Consider the following 21,645-nt stretch of genomic DNA (forward strand, 5'->3'; position numbering starts at 1 on the left):
GTCAGCCCAATATTTGCTCAGTTATTTACATAAATCAAGTTGAATTTAATTCTTCTATAAAAGGCTTTGATTTAACCTTTAGCAAATTCTGCACCCTGGCACTGAAAGCAGTGAAGTAAATATTCTGTTCAGAAGAATAAGGAAAGAACAAACTGTACAGAACCAGGCTGATCTAACACAGCGTTCAAATAGGACATATATTTTTGCAGGGTGGACTTATTAACTTTCTGGTAAAGAATGAATTCTGATCCAGCATAGGTCTGTGCAGTTTGCAAGCTGTTTGACTGCTAGGATTTCCATGACTAAAACAGATACTTTTTCCTTTTCTCCATCGCTTCTCTTAATACAATTTTAAGAGACARCCAGCAAGCAGGTAAAGTTTGGGTAGCACTGGAGATTTTGTAAAGGCAGATGTTAGCAAAGCCAGTGAAAGAACGAAGGAAGAATATTGTATATCATTATTTGGCATTGCAAGTGAGAATGGAGGTGCATTACATGCAAGGAAATAATAAAGACAGTGGGAAAGCTAGGAGCTTGTATTTATTTGCTATCATCTTATAGTAGCCATTTTTAAAGGCTTGTATTGTTATACCCGTCTACTAAGGGTTTGTTTACACTGGGAGATTAACTTCTGTAATTATATACCTTGAGGTAGATGTGTGTAATTATCTTTATGGCACTCCTAGTCAAGAAACAGAATATCTTGAAAGTTAATGCCACTTCTACTAACAGTAGTACTGAGATCATGCCTGGGGGTTTATCAAGCTAAGTATTATTCAGTGCCAAGGTAGATGATTTTCTTTTAAAGATGCTGATAGTTTTTAAGACCTATCCTATTGAGCAAGTGCTGACCTCGCAGTAATTTGGGACATCAGTCATTGGGTGTTCTTTATAATTAGTGCTAAAGTCTTTGCTTGTGTGCATTTATTTTCAAATCTTACATGTGTTACTTATCCAAAAGGCTTTAAAAATGTGTTGACTGCAAATCTGAATATCAAAATCAGGATAGCTTTGCCAAATTTGTACTGAATTCAAAAAGGGGGAAAAGGTTCTACTTTAGGCAAGGAGCTAATCTACCAGCTTTGATGCCTCCTGGGTGCTTTTGAGGGTTTAGAAGCCTGAAGGAAAAACTAGTCACAACAGAAATTCATACAGTTTGTGTCACTCCTTGATGGCATAAATGCAGCCACAGTGTAGGTTATCTGTTAAAAAAAAGGGGGAGGGGGATGGGGGGAGGGGACCTATATTTCATTTTATTGTTCTTTGCTAGTGACCAAATGACATGCTCTCAGGCCTGGTCCACTCTTAATCATGTTGATTATACAGAATTGCAATCCTTGTAGAACTGACTGCTTGTATCTCTATGTCTCTGGGAATTTTTCACGGCATAGGTCCATAGTGCTCAGTTCATGGAGTTTGCAGAGGTGGAAAACCATGATGACTTTTATACCAGTGAAGGTGGATATATTCACACACAGGACCCATGAGGGTTTTATATAATATATGATGTGGCTTTAAAGGACCTGAAGGAGCTTGAGCACCAGCTGCTCCTTGTGACCAGCCAATATATTGAGAAAGATAAAAGTAAGTTATCTACAGGTCCAAAACACTTGTGATAATTTGATTTGTTGTTTTCAAGGTAGGCTGGTACTATGACTTCTTGAATTGTTGCTGTACTTCAGAAGGACCAAGTTCTGATTAGATGTTTGGGACTTTTCTTCCTAGTTAGTTGAGTGATGAATGTGGTACTTGAGCATGTGGAATTATTTGTCACATATTGTTAATGTCACAGTTGTGCACTTATTCAAGATCATAGACATCAAAGTCATCCAAGAGGGGAAAATAACACAGAAAGGACATTTACTGATGTAGTTAAGTAGTGCAATGAACATGCACATCTTCAAGGAATAAAGAGAGTCAGAAAAGAAAAATGCTAATTGTTTCTGAACTTCTTTTAATGAATGTATCAAATTGCTTTTTTTGCATAACTAAATTTACCTCCCACCACTTCTAATCTATTCTCAGTTATAAGCAAGAAGCTGCAAACTATTTGATGCTGCAGATTCTTTTTCCTACGAGCTTTTCTTGTAGTAGGAACTGAGTTGATGTGAACTGGATTACGCATTTCTTCTAAAAAGAGCAGTTGAACTTTTAGAATAGTGAAGAGAAGTAATTGTAGAAAGTAAGGGGCAGTGGCCATTAGAGAACAGTGAATAAATGACGTATACATGCATGATATTCAGAGAATTACAGAAAATATTTCTTAAGTCATTGGAATTACTTTCTGTATTGATGGGATAATGTTTTTGAAGTTTTAGCATGCATCCTTAAAATTGAATATACTGACATACAATGCAGGGCATAGCAAAGCACTAAAATGACCAAAAAATTTTTTTCCTTACGAACATGTGAATGCCTAACTGCCTGCCAGAGTATTCTTCTGAGTCATCTTGTCTTGACTATGTTAGGAGACAGACTACTGAATGAGGTAGTCTGGTATAGCAGTTCCTATATTTACAGGTCACTTCGTTATCATGCTCACATAGTGCACTTGAAGTCCAACAATGTATGACCTGTCTTAGCTCCTTACACTCCTTCCTGTTATAGTTTCTTGCTAGTGATGACCAGGGAAAGACCATGCTGAAGAAGCAGTAAGCTCAACTGCCATGAACATGAATGCTTTTAATGCTGACTTCTTCAGCAATCATGGACTTCAAATGACTGTCTTGTCCAACTTTTGAAAGAAAAGATGACACTTTAAACCTGGAGCTGCAAAGTAGCTGCTGAAGCCTACCAAGGCTGATTTTTAACCCTGCAATTCTAAATATTTCAGATTCATTCTACTTGATTTATCATTTGTTGTCAAAGTTAGCTATGATTTAGATAGTAGCACCAGTTCTAACCAGAATAGACACAGACAGGTATGAATTATGCAGTCTCTTTTAGCCAATTATGTGCATTTGTTAAGAAATGAAAGCACAAACAAGAAACCAAAATCATTATTTCTTAAAGAATTACTCATGGACTGCTAGTACAAAAATATCTGTAGTGATCTTCTTCCTTTCTTCATAGTCATTTTTAAATTACAGAGATTTTCTAATAGCAAGCCCTCTGAAAATAAAAACCCTCCTTTGGGTCTGCACTCTGCTCTGGTATATCTCTTTGTAAAATTTGTCTTTGAGTAATCTGTACTGATTTTGTTTGATCTGAGTCTGAAGGTGAGGAGATGAAGATGATCCCAACATGATTTGGTGCTATGAAAATTTAAGCATCTTTCCTCTTTCTTCTGTTAGTTCTTTTGCGCTTTCTCTGGCTTTACCTCTTGATGCAAGTCTCTCTGAACTCAGCCCCTGCCCTTTACCTCAAAGAATATTTGTTAAAAGGTAGATAGATGAGATATGTTTAAATCAAGTGCCCAGTGCATTTGTTCTTTGCCTTTTACTATATTCTGGGGCCCTCCAAAGCTTGTGGGACTTAAAATCTTTTCCTGGCCTTGGGTTCTCTGGCAAGCACAAACCACAACCTCTTGCTATAAATAAAAAGAATTACCACAAGTCCTGGGACTCTAGGCGTGTGGAAATCACTCTGACCCTGGCATCTGCTTCTGTTTTGTCAGATTTTCTTTTTAAAAGGAAGATTGAATTGGTCATCTGAAAGAGTTGGTGAACTGTTGGTGCCATACAGGTGGGAGTTTTAGGGGGAGAAAAAGCCTGATTTATTTAAAAGTGTGATCATACAAATTTTAGTATCATCTATCAGTGTTCTCATTACATTGTATGAGTGATATTCATCAACAGAGAGATTAACATGCTATACCTGCTCTTTGCAGAGGCACTGTAGGGAGATAGTATAAGGTTGCTAAGGTAAACCCCTGACGGATGGTAACCTTGTACTGGGAAGAGCTGCTCTTTTTCTTTTTTTAATAGAAACAAATTAACAAACTAATGGGCATCTTATGTAGATGTTTCTCTGAGAGATACCTGCTGCCTACTTATTTTTTTGTCCTAGGCCATATAACTTGTGGTCAGTTCAAAGGCAGCAACCTCCTTGGCTGGGCACATTCCTCTGTGGATCAATTTGCAGTGCTGCTTGACCTCTGGACCTGTGAAACTGCTCTCTTGGAGAAAAAATCTCAGGTACAGAAGCTTTCCTTGCTCTGAAAGCAGTGATTTCCAATCCGTTCTTTTCCAGTTCTTTAAAGTTCTGTTTCAGCAGGATTTCCCATTGTGAATGCATACAAATGCCAGAGCCAGCAACTGTGGGAGGTGGTACGGGTTTCAAACACATTGGGTGCCTGATTCTGGACTGGACTGGGCACAGCAGGGACGGAGCTGCTGGGTGCTGTGGGTCCAAAGGACCCTCATAGTGGCTTTTGTACTGAGGGAGCAAAAACACTCTTGTTGATGGCAGCAGCCTCCATAGCTGCTGTGCCAATGGCTGGAAGCACTTCTGCAAGGCCTTAATGAGAATGGCCCGCCAGTGTGAAGAATGACTGAGAAGGACAAGGCCATCTCCAGGGCAAAACTGAAGAGCGCTTTGTGCCCTCGCTTACGTGCCAGGGAATGGAGCAGTTGCAGACTAGGCAAAATCAGGTCCAGCCCTGAGAAAGCTGGGTTACCAAGAAGTCTGAGATGCACATTTTTTTCTGTGGTCCTGACTGTCCCTGCTTTCTGGAGCTGTTGCAGAAAACTTTTTATGGCTGTCATTAGAATTGTCATCATTGCATCTTTGTGAAGGTCAAGTAGAAGAGACTCAGTGAAGGTAGCTAGGACCATCATTTGGATTACCCCTTGTCAGAGAGAACCAGAGAGAATAGTTATTAACATAAACTATGTATAGTTATATAAATAAATAAATATATACATATATATATAAAAATATAGATTCTTCTTTGCTAGTTAATCTACCTGAACAGAAAATGCCATCACTTAGTACAGAGTAGCACATTCACTAAAAATGTGTATTAAGAGATTTGTAACTTTGCCATTTACTATGGCTCCTGCACAGACTGCAGGCTTTTGCCTTTCTCTCTCTGAATCTAGTGAAGTGTCTGTATTTTGCCAGGGAACACGAATATATATAGTGTTTCTACTCAAAGAGTTCAGTCTGAAAGATGAAGATTAGACCAGTTTGAAAGCTCTAGAGGAGCTTGGATCTCTATTTCTATGTGTGGGACTCACCACTCCCTAGGACAATGCTGTGAGCGTCAGGAAGTGTCAAGGAGCAGATAGTCCACTTCAGAAGAGGGGAGAAATGGCACTAATTAAGGCCTTTGCACGCTTGAAATGTTCTGTCCTGGAGTAGCACAGAGCAGCTCTCACAATAGGAATGCCAGAGGGTGTTGGGGAATCTCCAGCATACCACTGAAGAGGCTTTAAATAGAAAACCTTTTAAACTGAAATAGTTGTATGTAATTTAGAAAATCTTGTAAGGCCCCCTCCCTTTTTCATAGAGGAGCTTTGTGCAACAGAGCTAAATAAAAGGCTATCTAATTGCCTAGTTCACTACGTTTCTGCTGTCATCCCAATAGACTTCCTTTTCCGTTACAGTATGATCATGTTACCTCTGTTACCAATCTACCTTTTATTTTTATTACGGGTAGATACAGACTTTCCATATAAGGAAACTTGCTCTCATTTTTGGAATAAAAAAATCCCAGTAGAGAAGAATAAAACTTCTACAGCCACAATGCACCAGTTCTGTTTCCAAAACATCTAAGAGTTTATTCTGGAACGACTTGCACAATCCAGCTCCCTAGGCAGGATTAAATGTGCAGATGTGCTGTTCCTGGAAGTCTTTTGCTTGTAGTTTAAACTAAATGGAAGTGGGTCTCTCTAGTTCTGCAGTTTAACTTCCAGTGTTTCCATCTGGGACAGAATTCTTTCTGAAAGAGGAAACAATAGTCCTTTGTTTAGCAGCTGAGACAGTTTAGCTTAACTAATACAAGACTTGCTTATGCCCTATTGCTCAAGCACTGTATTAGCTGCAGCCAGAACAGTTCAGGTCAGTCAGATCTGAATCAGAGGACCTGATTTTTTTTTCCACCGTAATCTGAACTCACAGATACTGAGTTACCTCTAAGCCATTCTGCATTTTCCTCTTCCACAGTCTTCTGGTCTCAGTGTGGAAAGTAATGTGGATGCATTTCATTTCTGTGTCACAGCAAAATAGCCAGATGCAGATCATTTCATGCTGACAAGGCCAATTTGTCCAGAAGCATTGGCAATGCATATCTTCAATTCCATAATTACCAGCTGAGGAAGAGTGCTACAACATCACCTCCACAGTTCACATGCTGTCATGTTTGGCATGTTTCTTTTTCTGTCCTAAGCTGCGGGTGTTAGTAATGATAATTTTTATTTAAATAAACCTTTCCAGCTATTCTTGGCAGAGAATTCTGAAGAGGACATCTGCCTCTGCATGTCTTTAATTACACTGTTCTTAATAGCAGTGAGGTTTTTTTTTTCCCCAAAAAATGTAAAGTAACTGTGACAGTCATTGCCAGGTGAGATAACAGAGTCTGGGATGAGTCTGCAGGTTTCAGGTTAGGGAGAAATGGAGTTTTTCAAAAACACAAAACCACTGTGTGTGTTGGAAAATAAACACAGAACAGATTGGAGTACTAAATAAGTAGATGGTTTTAAACTAGTAAGGACATTGCCTTGTTACATTTTGAAAGGAAAAATCTTCATACCTCAGTAGAAAAAAACCCATCTGTTAACTATGCAAGATTTGGAAGAAATTTCTCCTGGGCGCAGGTTATAATATATGCTGTTCTTGAGCCTTCTCTTGAAACATCCAGTAATAAATAGCCTGTGCCAGAAACAAGATGCCCTGAGACTTTTGGGGGCTATTGGTCACTATTGGTTTGATGCAAGTAGCAACCTCCATGTTCAGAAATCTCTCCTCAACAAAGAATGAAAATTCAGGGGAATAAACATTTCAAGATGTGCTTCTGAGTATCTCTTCAGCTTCTAGATGTTTACTTTGAAGCTTACCAACATGCTTTAGACCCAGAAGAAGGATTTTCTTTGGCCCAAACAATAGTTGACATCATGCATAAACATCCACAGTTTGATCTCAAGCTTGGATATTTTGTGAACACCTACAGAGATGAATGCATTTGTTTACAACTTCACCTCCAGCTGCTGAGGGACGTAGTAAACCAACGAGTAGGTTGAGTTTACATTATACCCATCTTGGGACAGTGGGAGGTGAAATCCAGAGTGGGAAGTTTTGATTATAGCATGCATTGGTTTACAGTGGTTATATTAAAGTTGGGTCAATATTCATTTAACAATAAAGTGTWTAGATGCTTTGTAAATTGAAGGCCTAAAAACGAAGAGCAGAGGACAATTATTTCAATAATATCACTAAGTGAATGTTGGAAAGATTGCAGAGCTTCATATATTTCTTTAAAACTACATCTGCTATAGTTTGAGTCCATTAGAAAGAAATAGTACATGAGAGGTGTGGAAGCTTAATAAAATAATATAATTTGCTCTGCAATGCAGTGGATAAGGAGCTAGTCTGTCTTCTCTCTTTCTATAAAGACAATGTAAACAATGTTTGTACTTTGAAGTGCATTTTAAAAAGCAATATATTTCAGATAGCTGTGAATTTCTGTGCTAATAATTAAAGCACTGCATTGAAATCAGCAGATTTTTCCACTGGTTTACAATCTGCCTCAGCTTTCCTCTGTATCCTTGCACAAGTTATTTCCTTTCTCTGAACTTTGATTTCACAGGCTGCAAGTTGGGAAGTTTAGCCTCTGTAACAGGACTTGTAGTCCACAAATAGAAGCTTCAGTTTCAGTCAAAGAGGCTACTGTTATGCTGTTGTTGCCACTAATGCTGCCATATTGTTAACAATAAAAATGGAGTGTTATTGGCATTTGGAGCTCAAATTTTGCTCTGAAGCAATATGAAAGATTTCAAAAGAACTTTATCAGGAATAATTTGGCTAAAGTGGGTACATATATAATTGACTGGAAATTTTATATATGTATGTATGTATGTATATGTAAATATATATATATATAATTTATGCAGTTTGTGTTTAAAGAATAGTTGGTTTTGGCTTGATTTCTAGCTATGTTTGAATTTTATTGGCTAATGCCACTTATGTTTGTTGCTGACTTTTAGATAGATGTCCAGAGGGAATATGTCCACAAGGTTTGGCGGGAAGGTCAGAGAGGTGGGATCAGTGAATTTGGAATTCCTTATAATGTGATTGCTAAACAACTTATCTCTCTTAATAATAGCTGGTGAGTACTTTTACAGATTCATTTTTCTGGAGAGTAATTTTTTCTGTTCTGTGACTGGTTTCTGTGACTGAGTGATTGTAAAAATTTGGGATCTAGCACCTCAAAGTAAGACTTCTTGAAAAAATGACAATCTTGAGGAGAATCAAGCAATAGATAAATGTCTCACATTAGATGCTATTTTATACACTTTTGGATTTTCCAGAGAAGCATCCAAGGAAGAAAAATGATTTTTTTTTTTCCCCTCATCCTTTCTTGACATTGGATTTGGTTAGTTCATCTTGCACTGTATTGAGAAATGAATATTCCTAATGAGTGTAGAATATTTAACCAGGAGATTGGTTAGTTAAGTTAATCTAGCTTTAGACTGACTGCCTCAGTATTCTGACCTGGCTTTATGGCTTTCACTGCCCTTTGGCCATAGTCCGTTATTAATTCTAGCACAACTGCCTGTTTGGATATATATGTATGGTATTTGCACACATGGAATCCACATACTACCTATAGCACAGATCTGCCCTGTATTCCCCATGCTGCAACTGAGCAACCTTGTGGATTATATGAAGGATTTACAAAGCAGGAAATACTTTAGTAAAAGCCAAGAGCCCCTTGCTTCTGATCCTCTCTGCATAACTTCCTCTGTCTTAAGGCCCCTTGCCCCCATTTCCCCCCTACTCCTCTTTTGATTGTGTTGGTTATCCGAGGGCTTATTTTCAAATCTTAATATTTTTAATGGGTGGACATAATAGACATGAAAATATAGTTAGTAAAACAGGTCAGCTAACAAATGAGAACTTTAGACATTTCTGTTTTCATTAGCAAATGAAAGTACTTTTAGATGTGTTCCAACATAATTATGTTTATTAAGGCTTCAGTTCTATTGTCAGATTTGATGATTGATTTCTGAGGTACAGCTAAAGTCACTGTAATTCGTTCTTGCAAATTAAGCAATAGCAAGGTTTCCTTACATCTGCATTTTATAAAAGCTTTATTTGAGAGCTATTTATTCTTTCTTTCTTCAAGTGCTAGTGGCTTGTAAAATAGGAGCATTTTCCTGTGATGGTGATGTTAATTAATTGATTTCTGTCTGTCTTTGGTTTTGTTATTTTTAAGTCCTACTTCGAAGAACATTTATTTGCTGGAGTTTCACCCTTCTCTTGGTCTGGTGTGCTTGATCCCCAAAGCTCTTGAGCTTATCTACCAGGAATTCTGCAACATCCTTAGACCAAAAACAGCCAGTGAAGCAAGTAATCTAGAAAAACAAGTACTTCAGCTAGCAGTGGATGAGTGGCTAACTATGGAAAAAACAGAATATTTTTACAGCTCTCAAATTCAAAAAGATGCAAGTTCTATTTTTTGCTTATGTGACTAATGACTGTTTACAGCAGATGCCCAGGACTGCGATCTTACTAGATCAGTTATGCTGGTTGGTTAAAATCTTAGTTATATCATTCTTAACATCAGTTCAATTATTTGCTTAATATTTGCTTAATATTTGCTTAATAGGTCCATTCTTCCCACCTTTAAAATAGGATTTTTTTCTATAAGAGATCACAGAAAGGTAAAATCTTCTGATCTCACACCAGTGTAAAATATGAACAGTCAGCTTAATAAAAAGGAAGATACATACGCTAAAACTGATGTGAGAACACAGTTAGTCTCCAGGTTTTATGTTTGCCTGTGTGTACTGTTTACAAAACAGAAGACTGGATATGAAAGCAAATGTTGTTAAATGGAGAGCTGTTTATTACTGTAATGTCCACCATTTCCTGGTGTAAGCCCATGAATTTGGTTGGTTATAATTTTGATAAATGTTAATTATTGTGAATGAAATTATCTATGCTAGATGTTCTATCAGCTTGATATGTTTTTATTAGCCAGTTTAGTTGTTTCTGAGAGCAAGAAATGGACAATAAATGATTTTACCTCCTTTCTCTACAAGATTGTAATATGCCTTTGGAGTATACATTTAAAATTTGGGAAGGCTCATTAAGTAGTGATATGCTATGCTTTCATTCCTTCCAAATTTGGCCAACCTAAAATAAAATAAAAATTGCAACTGCAACATACTCAGTGGGAGGACATTATCTGAAATTTCTGTCTGACTGATGTATCTCTAACATGAGGCTAATGTGACTTTCCACTGTCACTGCAGTAATAGCTGTGGACTGAGCCAGCCATGTATCTGGGTCCGAGTATTCAAAGTGACTGCAAGGAGCTGGTAGTCTGCACTGTCACTAGCATTGCCTTCGCTGGAGACAGCGGAGGAAGCTGTCTAAGCAGAATGCAGAAGAAATGTTGCAGCTCAGTTACATGTTGGTTTGTAGAACAGGAGCTGGGGTATTGAAAACAGAAATGGAGCTGGGTAGGGGATGCAGAGAAAATACAACTGACTTGGTAAGCGGCATGACAGCCRGTAAATGAGAATGAAGACTGAGGTAGATGAAAAGCTGGAAGACACAGACTAGGGCTAAGAACCAGCAGGTTCCTTCCTTTCGGAAGGGAAAGAGATGGGGGAAAAGCATGCTGCGACCCGGGACTGTGGCAGGGAGGCATCTGGGGTGGAGGTGGAGAGGTGAGAATGGTTTGGTAAAGAGACTGGGACAAGCTGCCCCAAAATGGTGATAGCAGGACTTGCTAATGAAGGGAGTGGGGATGAAAATGGGGATGAAAATGAGAAGTTTGAAGCATGGAGACTGAACTGGCTAGATGGATGAAGAGACTGTGAAGGCAGTGACAGGTAAGAGAGCATAGGCACAAACTAAAGGCAACAGGGCACAGCCACCTTGGACACCCCCCTCCCTGCCCTAGAGCAAAACCCAAAAGTTACTTATCCCAGCATCTCTCTGATGCCAATAAAATCCACTGGCAGAGTGTCCCACTCCACTCTTGCACATTGCAGATGACAAATGATTTGTTGCTTTTTATTTTTAAATCCTAAGTTAGTGACAGAGATCTGTGCGTGGATCTTAAAGCTACCACACTGCTGATGCCGGGTGGAAAGGGAGGGGTTTTGTTGTGTTTACATTTTTCCCATTCCTTTTCCTCCATCAGAAGCTGAGAATATGACAAAAACACGCATGCAGACAATGTTAAGTAGCCATTAGCTTGTAAAGTCAGGCATTTACATTTTAGGAAATTTACCTTTGCCAGTGAAATTTTAATTTGGCTTCCTTTTGCATATGCACTTTTTGATGCAAACAAACAAATGACCCAGGGGYGTGGTAAAGATGCTGCCGGCCTAGAAACAAGTACATTACCTTGTACATAGCAGGCACCCTATAAAAAAAAAAAAAGCAAGCTCTGGAATTATAAATACCGAATGATCCTTGAGAGGCTGAGAGGTCTTCCTCTCTCACCCCAAGGCAGGATCAGCTCTACATATATTATTCCTATGAGATAAATATCTGTCCTGTTCTTAAACACATCATGCGATAGACTCTCCCAAGCAGTCTGTTCTAGTGCTTCACTAGCTTTACGGTTAGCAAGTTCTTCTTAAAGTCTAGTACAGATCTGCCTTGCTACAATTTAAGTTTATTACTTCTCTTATCCTCTTTGGAAATAGGGAACATGCTATTCTCCTTGCTCTGTAAAGTACATAAGGATGGGTTACCATGTTCCACCCATCCAGAGTCATATAATTATAAAAGTATATTATAAAGTWTTGGGGAGGAGGTACAAAAATAAAGCTGCATGATTTCTGGCACTTAACTTCGGGTGTTGTCATTTCAAACTTTTTTTTTTTTTTTTTAAGTGTAGCTTTGAAGATGTAGTGAATGGCATATGTTGAAATCTAGACTTTGTTACTAATAACTGCATGGCTGGGTTCTGGTTTCCTTGTGTTCTGTGATTCATTCAGCATAAACAGTAGGGAGTGAAGCCAGTCCCTTATACCAGTGGCCCTGTCCGTATCCTGCCTGGCATGCGCAGAGTGGCRCGGCTCTACAAGCTGTGACAGCTACAGAGGAGGAGCCTCTTCTGCACTCAGAGCCAGGAGCTGCTCCTGCCATCGCTTCCACAGCACAGCAGCCAATGGACCTTGCTCTTCTTTCCAACCCTCCACCTCCCCAAACTGTGGCCTTGGGCATTTTCTTCTCCCAGGGCTTCCACTTTTTCCTCCCTGTGCTCCTTCGGGGCCTTCCACCATCCCAGTAAAACTGAGGTCCGGCTCTGCTGAGTTAGGCCTGGGCAGGCTGTATAAGTTTGCTGTCCCCATTTTGGGAGCATTGTACAGTGGYGCACGTGCTGGGATCTGCACACTCCTCATAGGAGGAATAGCCCAGCCAGTAATAAGTAAAATCAGCCCCTGTTTTAGAAAGATGTATACATCCAAAAGCCTTCTGAGTTTTGATTATAATAAAAACAGCAAATGTCCTGTGTTCCAGGAACCAGACTTTGATAAATCCTTTGAATAAAGCCAGTTTTATGGATTCAGTGTCTCTACCTTTGAAGCAAGTGGTAAAACTCCAGAGTATTTCTAGGGATCAGGATAGGTTAGGGTGGGCCCACTTCTGATCTTGCACGGGTTGCAAATCAGAAGCAACTCCAATCATGATTTATGGTAGAAAAAAGAAAAGGAGAATGGGCCCCTAAAATATTTAAAGACCTTTGCCATGTATATAAGTGATGTCTGTGTTTTCTTTTTTCCCTTCCCTTGCAGTTATTTGCAGAGGTACTGATAGAAGACCCTGTGCTGGTGCAAGAGGTTGCTTTGTCACTATGAGAGCTGGGAGCAGAGGAAGAAAAAAAGGAAAGCAGACAAAACCGGTTCTTTTTCCTGGATTCTTTTTCCATGATCCTGGAGCTTGTAACACTTCGCCATCGGTTGATGGAGGTGGCAATGGAGAGTGTGCAGTTAGCCAGGTTAGTGGATTGGTAGTGCTGTTTTAGCTATGGTGGCCTAAGAGAGGGGTGGTTTGTAGGAAAAAAGTGACTTCTTTTAAATAGACCCTCTAACATAATTGCAAAAAAACAGATAAGAGAGCATGCATTTATGTTGTGAGAGATACATTTGCTTGTTTTATGGAAATAGAGTCTACCCAGGATTTGCAGATGTTCGTTATTTTCAAAAGTTGAGAAACAAATCAATTGCCAAACTGCTCTGCAAAGCTTATCAGGACTGGCCCTTTGCCCAGTGAAAATGGGACTCTCCTGATCCTGCTCGAGTTTAGCCAAGAGGAGGAGGAGCAGGAGGAGCAGGAGGAGCAGGAGGAATTCACTGATAAAATGGACATGAAGATTTCTTCTTCCCAGAGTTTTACACAGACAATTGTTTTAACTGCCTTCTTATAAATAATATTGCAATATAAAAAAAAGGCACACAAGAAATACAATCCATTGCCTTGTTCGCTACCACAGATAGGAAAGTATAAAAATTGTTCTGACTGTGCTGATCTTTGCAAAGATAGTGAAATAATCTAGATAAGGGAAGTCACTGCGGCGTTGCTTAGGAAATTGTCACATCAGGTGGGGAAGAGGACAATTTGTACAGGAAGCCAAAGAAGATGAAGGCTGGACTAAYGGGGAGCCTACAAAGGATAGTGCTGACCTAGTGGCTTGGAGGCAGGTTACTGGTGAAGTTCCTCTTGTTCAGTTTCATATTATTTGACATTTTTATTAATGAGCTCAGTAGAAAGCATGAGGGTGTTATTAAAATCAGGACATTGTTGTGCTGGAAGATAAAGCTGATATGGAAAAGAAACAGAATATTTTACAGGAAGAACTCATGGTTCTAAGCACTGGGATAATAGAAAAGAGATAAGCTTCAGTAGCACAAAGCTCAAGGTTATGCAATAAAAATAGGAAATACTGCTGTGAACTTTGTGCTTGTTAGTTGGAAGCAGCAGAAAGGGAGAAAGAACCGGGTGTATCATTGGCCATTGCATGACTGTACACTGCCAATATAGCGCACCTGTGTGTGTGTATTTGGCATGGTGGTGGGGGGAAGTAACGATACCTTAGCACGAATCAGGCAATGAGTTATGTTTCCAGTAGAGAGGAAGGAGAGCTGTTGCCCTTGTACATGGTTCTGGCGAGGCCTCACCWGGATTATTGTGTATAGTTTGGAGATTTTGTTCAGGAAATATAAATTCAAATTGGAAATGACCCAATAGGAGGATGAGGGGAAACCGAGAATGCATTTTGCAAAAGCAAATGAAATGTCTTAACTTGTTTACCCTAGCAAAATGAAGGCTGAGAGGAGATATGATTGTTCTCTTTTAAATACATCAGGAAGATAAGCACTGGGCATGGAGAGGAGCTATTTAAGCTAAAGGCCARTTTTGGCAGCAGAACAAATGGATCTGAATCACTGTGAATAAATTTAAGCTGGAAATTAAAAGGATWTTTCTAAGAATCAGACAACACAGTTCTGGAAGGGAAGGAGCAGAGGGTAGAAAACTAACCAAGTTTTAAAATGGAGTTTGATTCATTTATGAAATGGATTTGTGGGGCGTAATTGCTTGCAGTAGCAGGGTTGCGTGTGTGTGATAGATGATGCTCCAGTTGTGTTTTCCCCTTGTCTTAACCCTATCTCTAGCTTCCTTCTTGAAGATTGAGACTCTATATCAAAAAGTCAGAAACATTTATTTTCACTGGCTGAAGACTTAAACATTTAAGATATATGAACCCTGATTGTTCAAACTTAGTTTGGTGGAAAACCTAATTTTCTGTCACAGCTCTTTTTTTTTTTTTTAAATTACAATAAGTTCTTAAACAGCTCTAATTTGATATCTGGAACTTTCTTGGGTAAACTAACAAAAAAGTAAATTTACTTAACCCAAGTAATTTCATGAAACAAGGTCTGGTTTCTTGGTAATTTTTGTTTCTTCTTTGATTACTCTGTTGTCTAATAAAATTCAGATTCTGATTAAACATTTTCCTGCAGTTAAGTCATCTCTGTGTTCCTTTATTCATACACATACATACATGCACACACATATATTTTCTGGTAATTAATAAGGGGTAAGATTGCACTGCAATTTTTCCTTTAGTTGGAAAATTAATATTCAGTCACCTGTTTTCGTGAAACCTGTTTTTCATGAAACCCTTCCCGCTGTGTCAGGTTTCACTGAAATTCATCAACTAGTTTAAAAGTAATCCAAAGGTGACAAATGAGCAGACAGTGCTGTCACATGTTTGCATTTCTTTTGGAAGCAGGGCTAAGAAGGACATAATCATCTGAGGTGACATATATAAAAATCCATAAAAAGTAGCAATAAATTGTCAGTGTTCCAGTAAAGGATGGGAATTCTGCAGAAAGTTACAACAAAATGTAAGAGTTTATGATGAGCTACGTAAGGCCATTAAGCATAATGTTTTCTTCAGTTAATAGAAGCTGGTTAAGTCAATCGAAATATTAGTATAAGCATATGTAGTTTGTTTTTGTGACATTCTGAGGGGCTAATTTTGCATCTTCCTTTGTGGTGAAGTTCACAGTTTGTTAGGATATAAACTGTTAGGGATACTGAGATTCAGACTGAAACTTCAGAAAGGTTGTTAATCTTTTTTCTCGCTATGCACAGTGAAAAGAAATGACTGCACCTACATTTGTGGATTCCTCTACCTCATACCACAGCTTCTATTTGTCTTTTGGGGGACCTGCTAGAATTACTGCCATTACTTGCCTGTCTGTCCGTTCCCAAGTGGAAAGTCCTTTAGATCTAAAATACATATATACTGTATGCACTGTTCCATACAGCTCTTGTTGCTTCTCTTTGTTCCTCAGTATTCTCCAAAGATTGCCTTTATTTTCTACCACCTGATGAAAAAGAACATCATTTGATAGAATAGTAGAGATAGACAGTGCAGCTTTCATCTGAATTTTGATTCTCTTTCTTATGTTTTTCTTTGACATATTCACCTTTTTAATATCTTTTTTTTTGCTATTTTCTCTTCTTTGGACAGTATTAATAAGCTAGTTTGTCTACTGATGTCTGTGCTATGTAGGCTATTCGTATGTCTATACTGGTCAACAAAGAGAGCAGTATTTGTAATAATTATACAGAGCTCTTTATTTTTTAGGACCTTAGAGGTGATTTTGGCTGTGTTCCATATGTATTATTGATTGATATGCATGATGTCTTTTATATATTATTTTGTTTCCTCCCTTTTTCTTTCCCTTACTTTGCAGACAGGAAATGCTACCTGATTTTAGAGAACTAAGAGCTATGACAAAATAACTCACAAAATAGCTTCTCTGTGACCTGATTTCTTGATTGATAAAGATGTTCTTAGATGTTAGGAGGAAGCAAAGAAGTATCTTATTCCTTTGCACTCTGCATGAAAATATCTAAGTTTTTTTCTTTTTACTATCTTCTACTGTATAAGAACAGCCATTATAGCCCAGATCAGTATTTATGTCTTACTTCTGGGAGTGTGCAGTGATGGATACTTAGGGAGGGAATATAACAAGGAGGACAGTGTCCCGCTTCTGTCACCCAGCACTTTAGGGAATTCCTGAGCTAGTGGTTGCATGTAGACCATTATGTTTACTATCTACTGATGGACCACCCTTGTAATTTGTTATACTGAGGGGTTTGTATTGGGGTTGTGTCATACCGGGGGCTTCTACAATACAGCTTTCTTAGGTTATGAAATCACTGTTTTAGTAGTAATAACATGTCTGAGCTCTGCCTTGACTATTGAAACTTCCTCTCTGGCAATCAGTCCTTTTCCCAGTTTCCAGTGTAAACTATATTCTTCATCTCTCTGCCAAATGCAGTCCTTTCTAAATAGTGACATTTAGCATGTTTTCCTCGATTTTTTTTTCCCCTTATGACACTGTAGAATCTCAACTTCTTGTCCTTTGTAAGTGCTTCTGTGTTAATTGAATGGTCAATACTAAGCAAACGTCAGCTATCTGGATACAGTACTTGTTTGCTTCATAACCATCATACTATTTCAGATGCCAAGAAATACGTTAATTTGAATGCAGTTGTCCTATTAAAATGAATCTGATRGATATAGATTTCTAGGTATGTATTGCTTACTGCATAAAAGTTCTCCAGAAAGAAAGTTAATGTTTCAAATAGAGCCATGTGTTTCTGTTTCTAGGTTATATGAGGCTTTTGCAAGGGAAATGGGTTTTGGTGAGTTCCGTTTGTATCTGAGGCCAGTGCACTTCAAATTTGCATCTTACAAGGAGAAAGCAGACCACATCCCACCAATATTCATTACATCTCTCCTGGAAGATGACAGCTGTGTTGACAGGTAGAAAGAACTATTTTGTATTTCACAGGACATAATCTCTTTAGATTGGACATGACCAGGTCTTCGGTCTGCCTGAGTTCAAATATAGGCCACAAAAACTTCAACGCATAAAACCTTTGATTTTTGTTTTTCAACTTGGTGACTACAAATAGACCCTATCTCTGTGCAAGGAAAAGGCTATTTATTATCTTCTCTTTTTTCCTGGGGAAGATGTCTGAAATGTGTAGATTTTACATTTGCTTTGGTTTACTCCTTAAAGAGTTGGTAAATGTGTGTGCATGCACATGTATATACACATGTGTATATTTTAGATCCAGGTTTAGGAGGAAGAAAGAAAACAATCTGTGAATTTTCTTACTAGATTCAAGAAGGGCTTTCTGTCAATCATTCCTAATTGTTAATGCAGGCAATAGGGTTCTCTTCCTATGTGTRTGTGTACCGCTTGCAGTTGTATGCTATTGCTTACATCCCATTCAATTCCATATATTCCAGCCTGCTGCAAAAACTGGACTGTTCCAAACATCTTTAGCAATTGCAAGCAACCAGGAATGAAACTTCAGCTGTTAATTGAATTGTGGGCAGTGATTGACATCAGAGCATAGGAAACAGTACAGCAGTGCAGAAAGGTTAGGAATCAATACTCGAAGCAAGACATGATTGAACTGGACAAGCAGTTTTTTCACTGGTTTAGCCCAAACTCATCTAGGAGGAGCTCATGAGTCATTGTAAGTTTGACCACAAGACATCATGGGGTATTTTCTCTTTCTTACAAAACTACTTCTGAAAACTAAAGCAACATCTTAAGCTCACTAAACTGAGGAAGTAGAGCGACTGATTCTATTGTGTGATCTTTATTAAAGGGGAAAGAAACAAAAAGTATATCTGAACTATTCACTGTTTTCCTTTCATCCTCAGCTTGGCTTCTTTCTCTGTCATACTCCTTGTTTTGCTTTTATTGCAGGTATATTCCATCTAGCTTACAATTGAGCATCCAAGAAATCGACAGTCATATTGGAAAGTTTAGCTTCCATRCAAGAGATGGTATTATGCAGGTGAATGCTTTATTTCCAGAATAGCAAAAAATGTATGTTATGTTATTATTTATTTGCTGGAGTGTGTAAAGGCCTCAGCCAGGCATGTGCTAGACACTATACACTTTGCTACAGTTTGTCTTTTTTGAGTGATAATACAATTCAGTCTGCTGTTTTATAACTAACTTCATAAAATTGTACTAAAAATGGATTGTTAATATGTACTAATACAGGAATCCTTACTGGGACAAAACTCTAAGACAGCAGAGTTTTGTCTGAGGAACTTGGTTCAATAAACCTGGATACATGTTTGTGTCTGTATGCTTGTATATTATCAACATTTGTTGTAGCGAGTATTGCAATGAAAGAAAAAGACCTTAGTTTTCAATGTTATTTTGTGTACTTAGTCTTTCCTTTTGTAGTAGCATATAAAAACAATATCATGCAGTGCCAGGCCATGGAGGTTTCTTCTTTAAAGCTCTCCTCAAAGTCTGATTCTTGCCATCAGCTCAGTCATGGCCTGTACTCTGCAGCTGGATGGTGTGTAATTAAAAATTGCCAAGGAAGAAACAAATAAAAACAAAGCTACCTCTTGTTTTATTTGATATGAACTCCATTCTCAGTCTGTTTGCTTTTGGCTGCGCCAGTCTGGTAATGTCATGCTCTACAGAGTAGAGCTGAGAATACAGCTCAGTAAATACAACTGAATGAAATGATCTCTTGATCTCTAAGTTTAGTCTGCATTTAGTCATTGTTTAAATAATAATGTGTACAAATGTAATAGAATGCTCTCCCATCCCCCTACTTTCATTAAAATAAACTGCTGAAGTGGTATTAGATGAAGAATGATGTCTGTAAAATAACCTGCCTTTTAAATTGCAGAGGAAATGTCTATTACCTCGGTGCTTTCACTCTCCTTAGCTCTCGTCCCCATCCGGAATAAAGAACATGCAACTTATCCTTGCCAGCCAGGTCACTCAGAAAAATGCACTTTTGGCAGCTGTTCAGCAAGCCTCCTTTTGTTACCTGGCCCAGCCTGCCTATGCCCTGGACGCAAAGGTTAGCAGCATCTATTTCCCCAGATTGCATTAGTGATGGATTTTGTCAGACTTAGCCCTTGAGACGATATCTTAATTCTGCTTATAATTGATTGGATGGTAATCCTGCGTAATACTTGAAACAGCGTCACTGATGACTGCAGGAACTGCAGTGGTTGGTTATTAGCACATTACATAAAAATAAAAGGTGTCACATCAGTGATTTATTTAAAGTCTATTAGTTGGGGTAAGTGATGAAACAAAGTTAATGCTATATACTCCAGCATAGGGCTGGAAGAAGTTGGAGATGAAGTGGTTTCAAAAGGCACTGATGAAATCTTATAGCCTGTAGTATGCAGGAAGGCTAGCAGTCACAACCTGACCTTGAAATATGTGCTCTTCTGGGATGGCAATACCATCAGCTCCTGCCCCTCTCATTTGGCCTGTTGCCTGAAGACATAAGGATGGGCAATGCTATTTCAAATGGGAACTGTACATGCCAGCCTCATGTTATAATGTCAGTTCAAAAACCACCTGCCAGGGTTACCAAGCCATTACTATACCTCGTCTTATGTTTAGCATTTTTTTCTTTTCATCCTGTGTTTAGTACATGGTGCTCAGGAGCTGTCTTTGCTTCATATGTCCTAAAACATTGCAAATCTCTGTATTACATTTTCTTATACAGATGTTATATCTCATCCAGAGACAGCTGCATTACCGTGGAGAGCTAAGTGGCCTCGTATGCAATTTTGAATCTATAAGGCAAATAGAGATTCTTTAGGACTTATCTTGGCTTCCCTGGTCTTGTATTGACAGCTCTTTCTGTGCTCCTTAGGATGCACCATCCATCCCCCCCTCAGTACTCTCAGCCTGCTCTTGCATCCCCGACGTTCCCTACRTCCCGTCCCTCGTTCCCGGGCAGTATCCTCAGCTCTTTCCTGTATATCAGAAGTGCTGTGGTTTTTTTGCCTAGCTGGGTGAGAAGCGGTTTGTTCTGTGGCTGGTTTGTAGCTGCACGTGCACTGATTGCCTGGCTGTTAAACTGAGAGCCCAGCTGGCCCCTGCCTCCTGGGATTTGGGTAAGCCAAACAAAATGGCTAAGGATCAAACTCTCCTGGCCTTTTCCCTCAGTATCTCCTTGCTAGCTGGATGCTGATTTTGCAAAGCTGGAAGGAGCTTTATACCCTTGAGATCTCTGTTCTTTTGTCAAATGTGTTCAAAATTAGTCAATGGGTTCATAAGTTAATAGAGGCAAATTGAACAGGCTAAGAGAATGAGGCTGAAACATTTCCTATATGGCACTGGTTTCTTTCTAAATTTAAAAAGCAAAATACACTTTTTCGTGACTCCCAGTGGTCTCATTTTGAGTGGTTCAGAGCTGCAGTGTGTGGAGGGGAGGAAAAGATGTCTTAYGCCGCTGTGGTTTGCAAGCTCCCAAGCATGGATTGCCATTGCGAGAGCACTGTCTTACACAATTTCCTTTCTTTCCTTACACCAGAGGTGAATGTGAGGGAGCTCCTAGGGCAAACCTTCACCCTCGAGGTTGTAAGTTTACCAGAACAAACTGGTTTCACCACTATGTGGCTTACATGCTCTCCTTCCCTCAGCGGGCTAGTGATTCTGCACCATACATCTGAAACTGATTGGCCCAAACAAGCTGGTACCCTGATGGCTGGTCAGAAAAATGCTATCTCAGTGTTGTTTGGCCAGAACGGCCCCAAGGAGGCTTGGGGTCTGGGCCTTGGTGCTGTGGGGAGCCAGCAAGATGTAGCCTGCGCCAGGCTCGCTGTGTTTGCAGCTACAGCAGAGTCCATGGTTCAGTTTGTCCCAGAGGCTGGGTCCCGTTCCCTTTCACTGAGAAATCTGAGACTTCCTGTCTTAGTTCCTAATCGGATTCTGCAGTACTGAAATCCTCTGTGGAACCGAGCAGCTCCAGCTTCAGTGCCTTTCCCAAATTGATCCTCTGCACTACGGTACAAACTGTTGCTGTTGGGCCTCTTTGCTGGTAACTATGAACAGTCCTACTCTGGAAATAGCTTTTCATCCACCATCTGAAAAGGATTGATTTTCCAAACATTTGGCACTCTCTTACTGCCTAAATGGT

The 21,645-nt window shown here is 39.2% G+C and overlaps 1 protein-coding gene across 1 annotated transcript; it reads left to right on the top strand.

Annotated features, from left to right (window-relative positions):
- Nucleotides 1–411: 411 nt before the first annotated feature.
- Nucleotides 412–21,449, top strand: LOC112969118. Its single transcript, XM_026072040.1, is given in 12 exon segments — nucleotides 412–474; nucleotides 1,392–1,584; nucleotides 4,009–4,136; nucleotides 6,972–7,172; nucleotides 8,145–8,266; nucleotides 9,377–9,605; nucleotides 12,924–13,126; nucleotides 17,318–17,473; nucleotides 18,435–18,525; nucleotides 19,426–19,563; nucleotides 20,227–20,303; nucleotides 21,149–21,449. Coding segments are annotated over 12 exon segments (1,902 nt in total).
- The last annotated feature ends 196 nt before the right edge of the window (nucleotides 21,450–21,645 follow it).

Source organism: Apteryx rowi, unplaced genomic scaffold (assembly GCF_003343035.1).
Source record: "Apteryx rowi isolate R43461 unplaced genomic scaffold, aptRow1 scaffold_334, whole genome shotgun sequence".
NCBI lineage: Eukaryota > Metazoa > Chordata > Aves > Apterygiformes > Apterygidae > Apteryx > Apteryx rowi.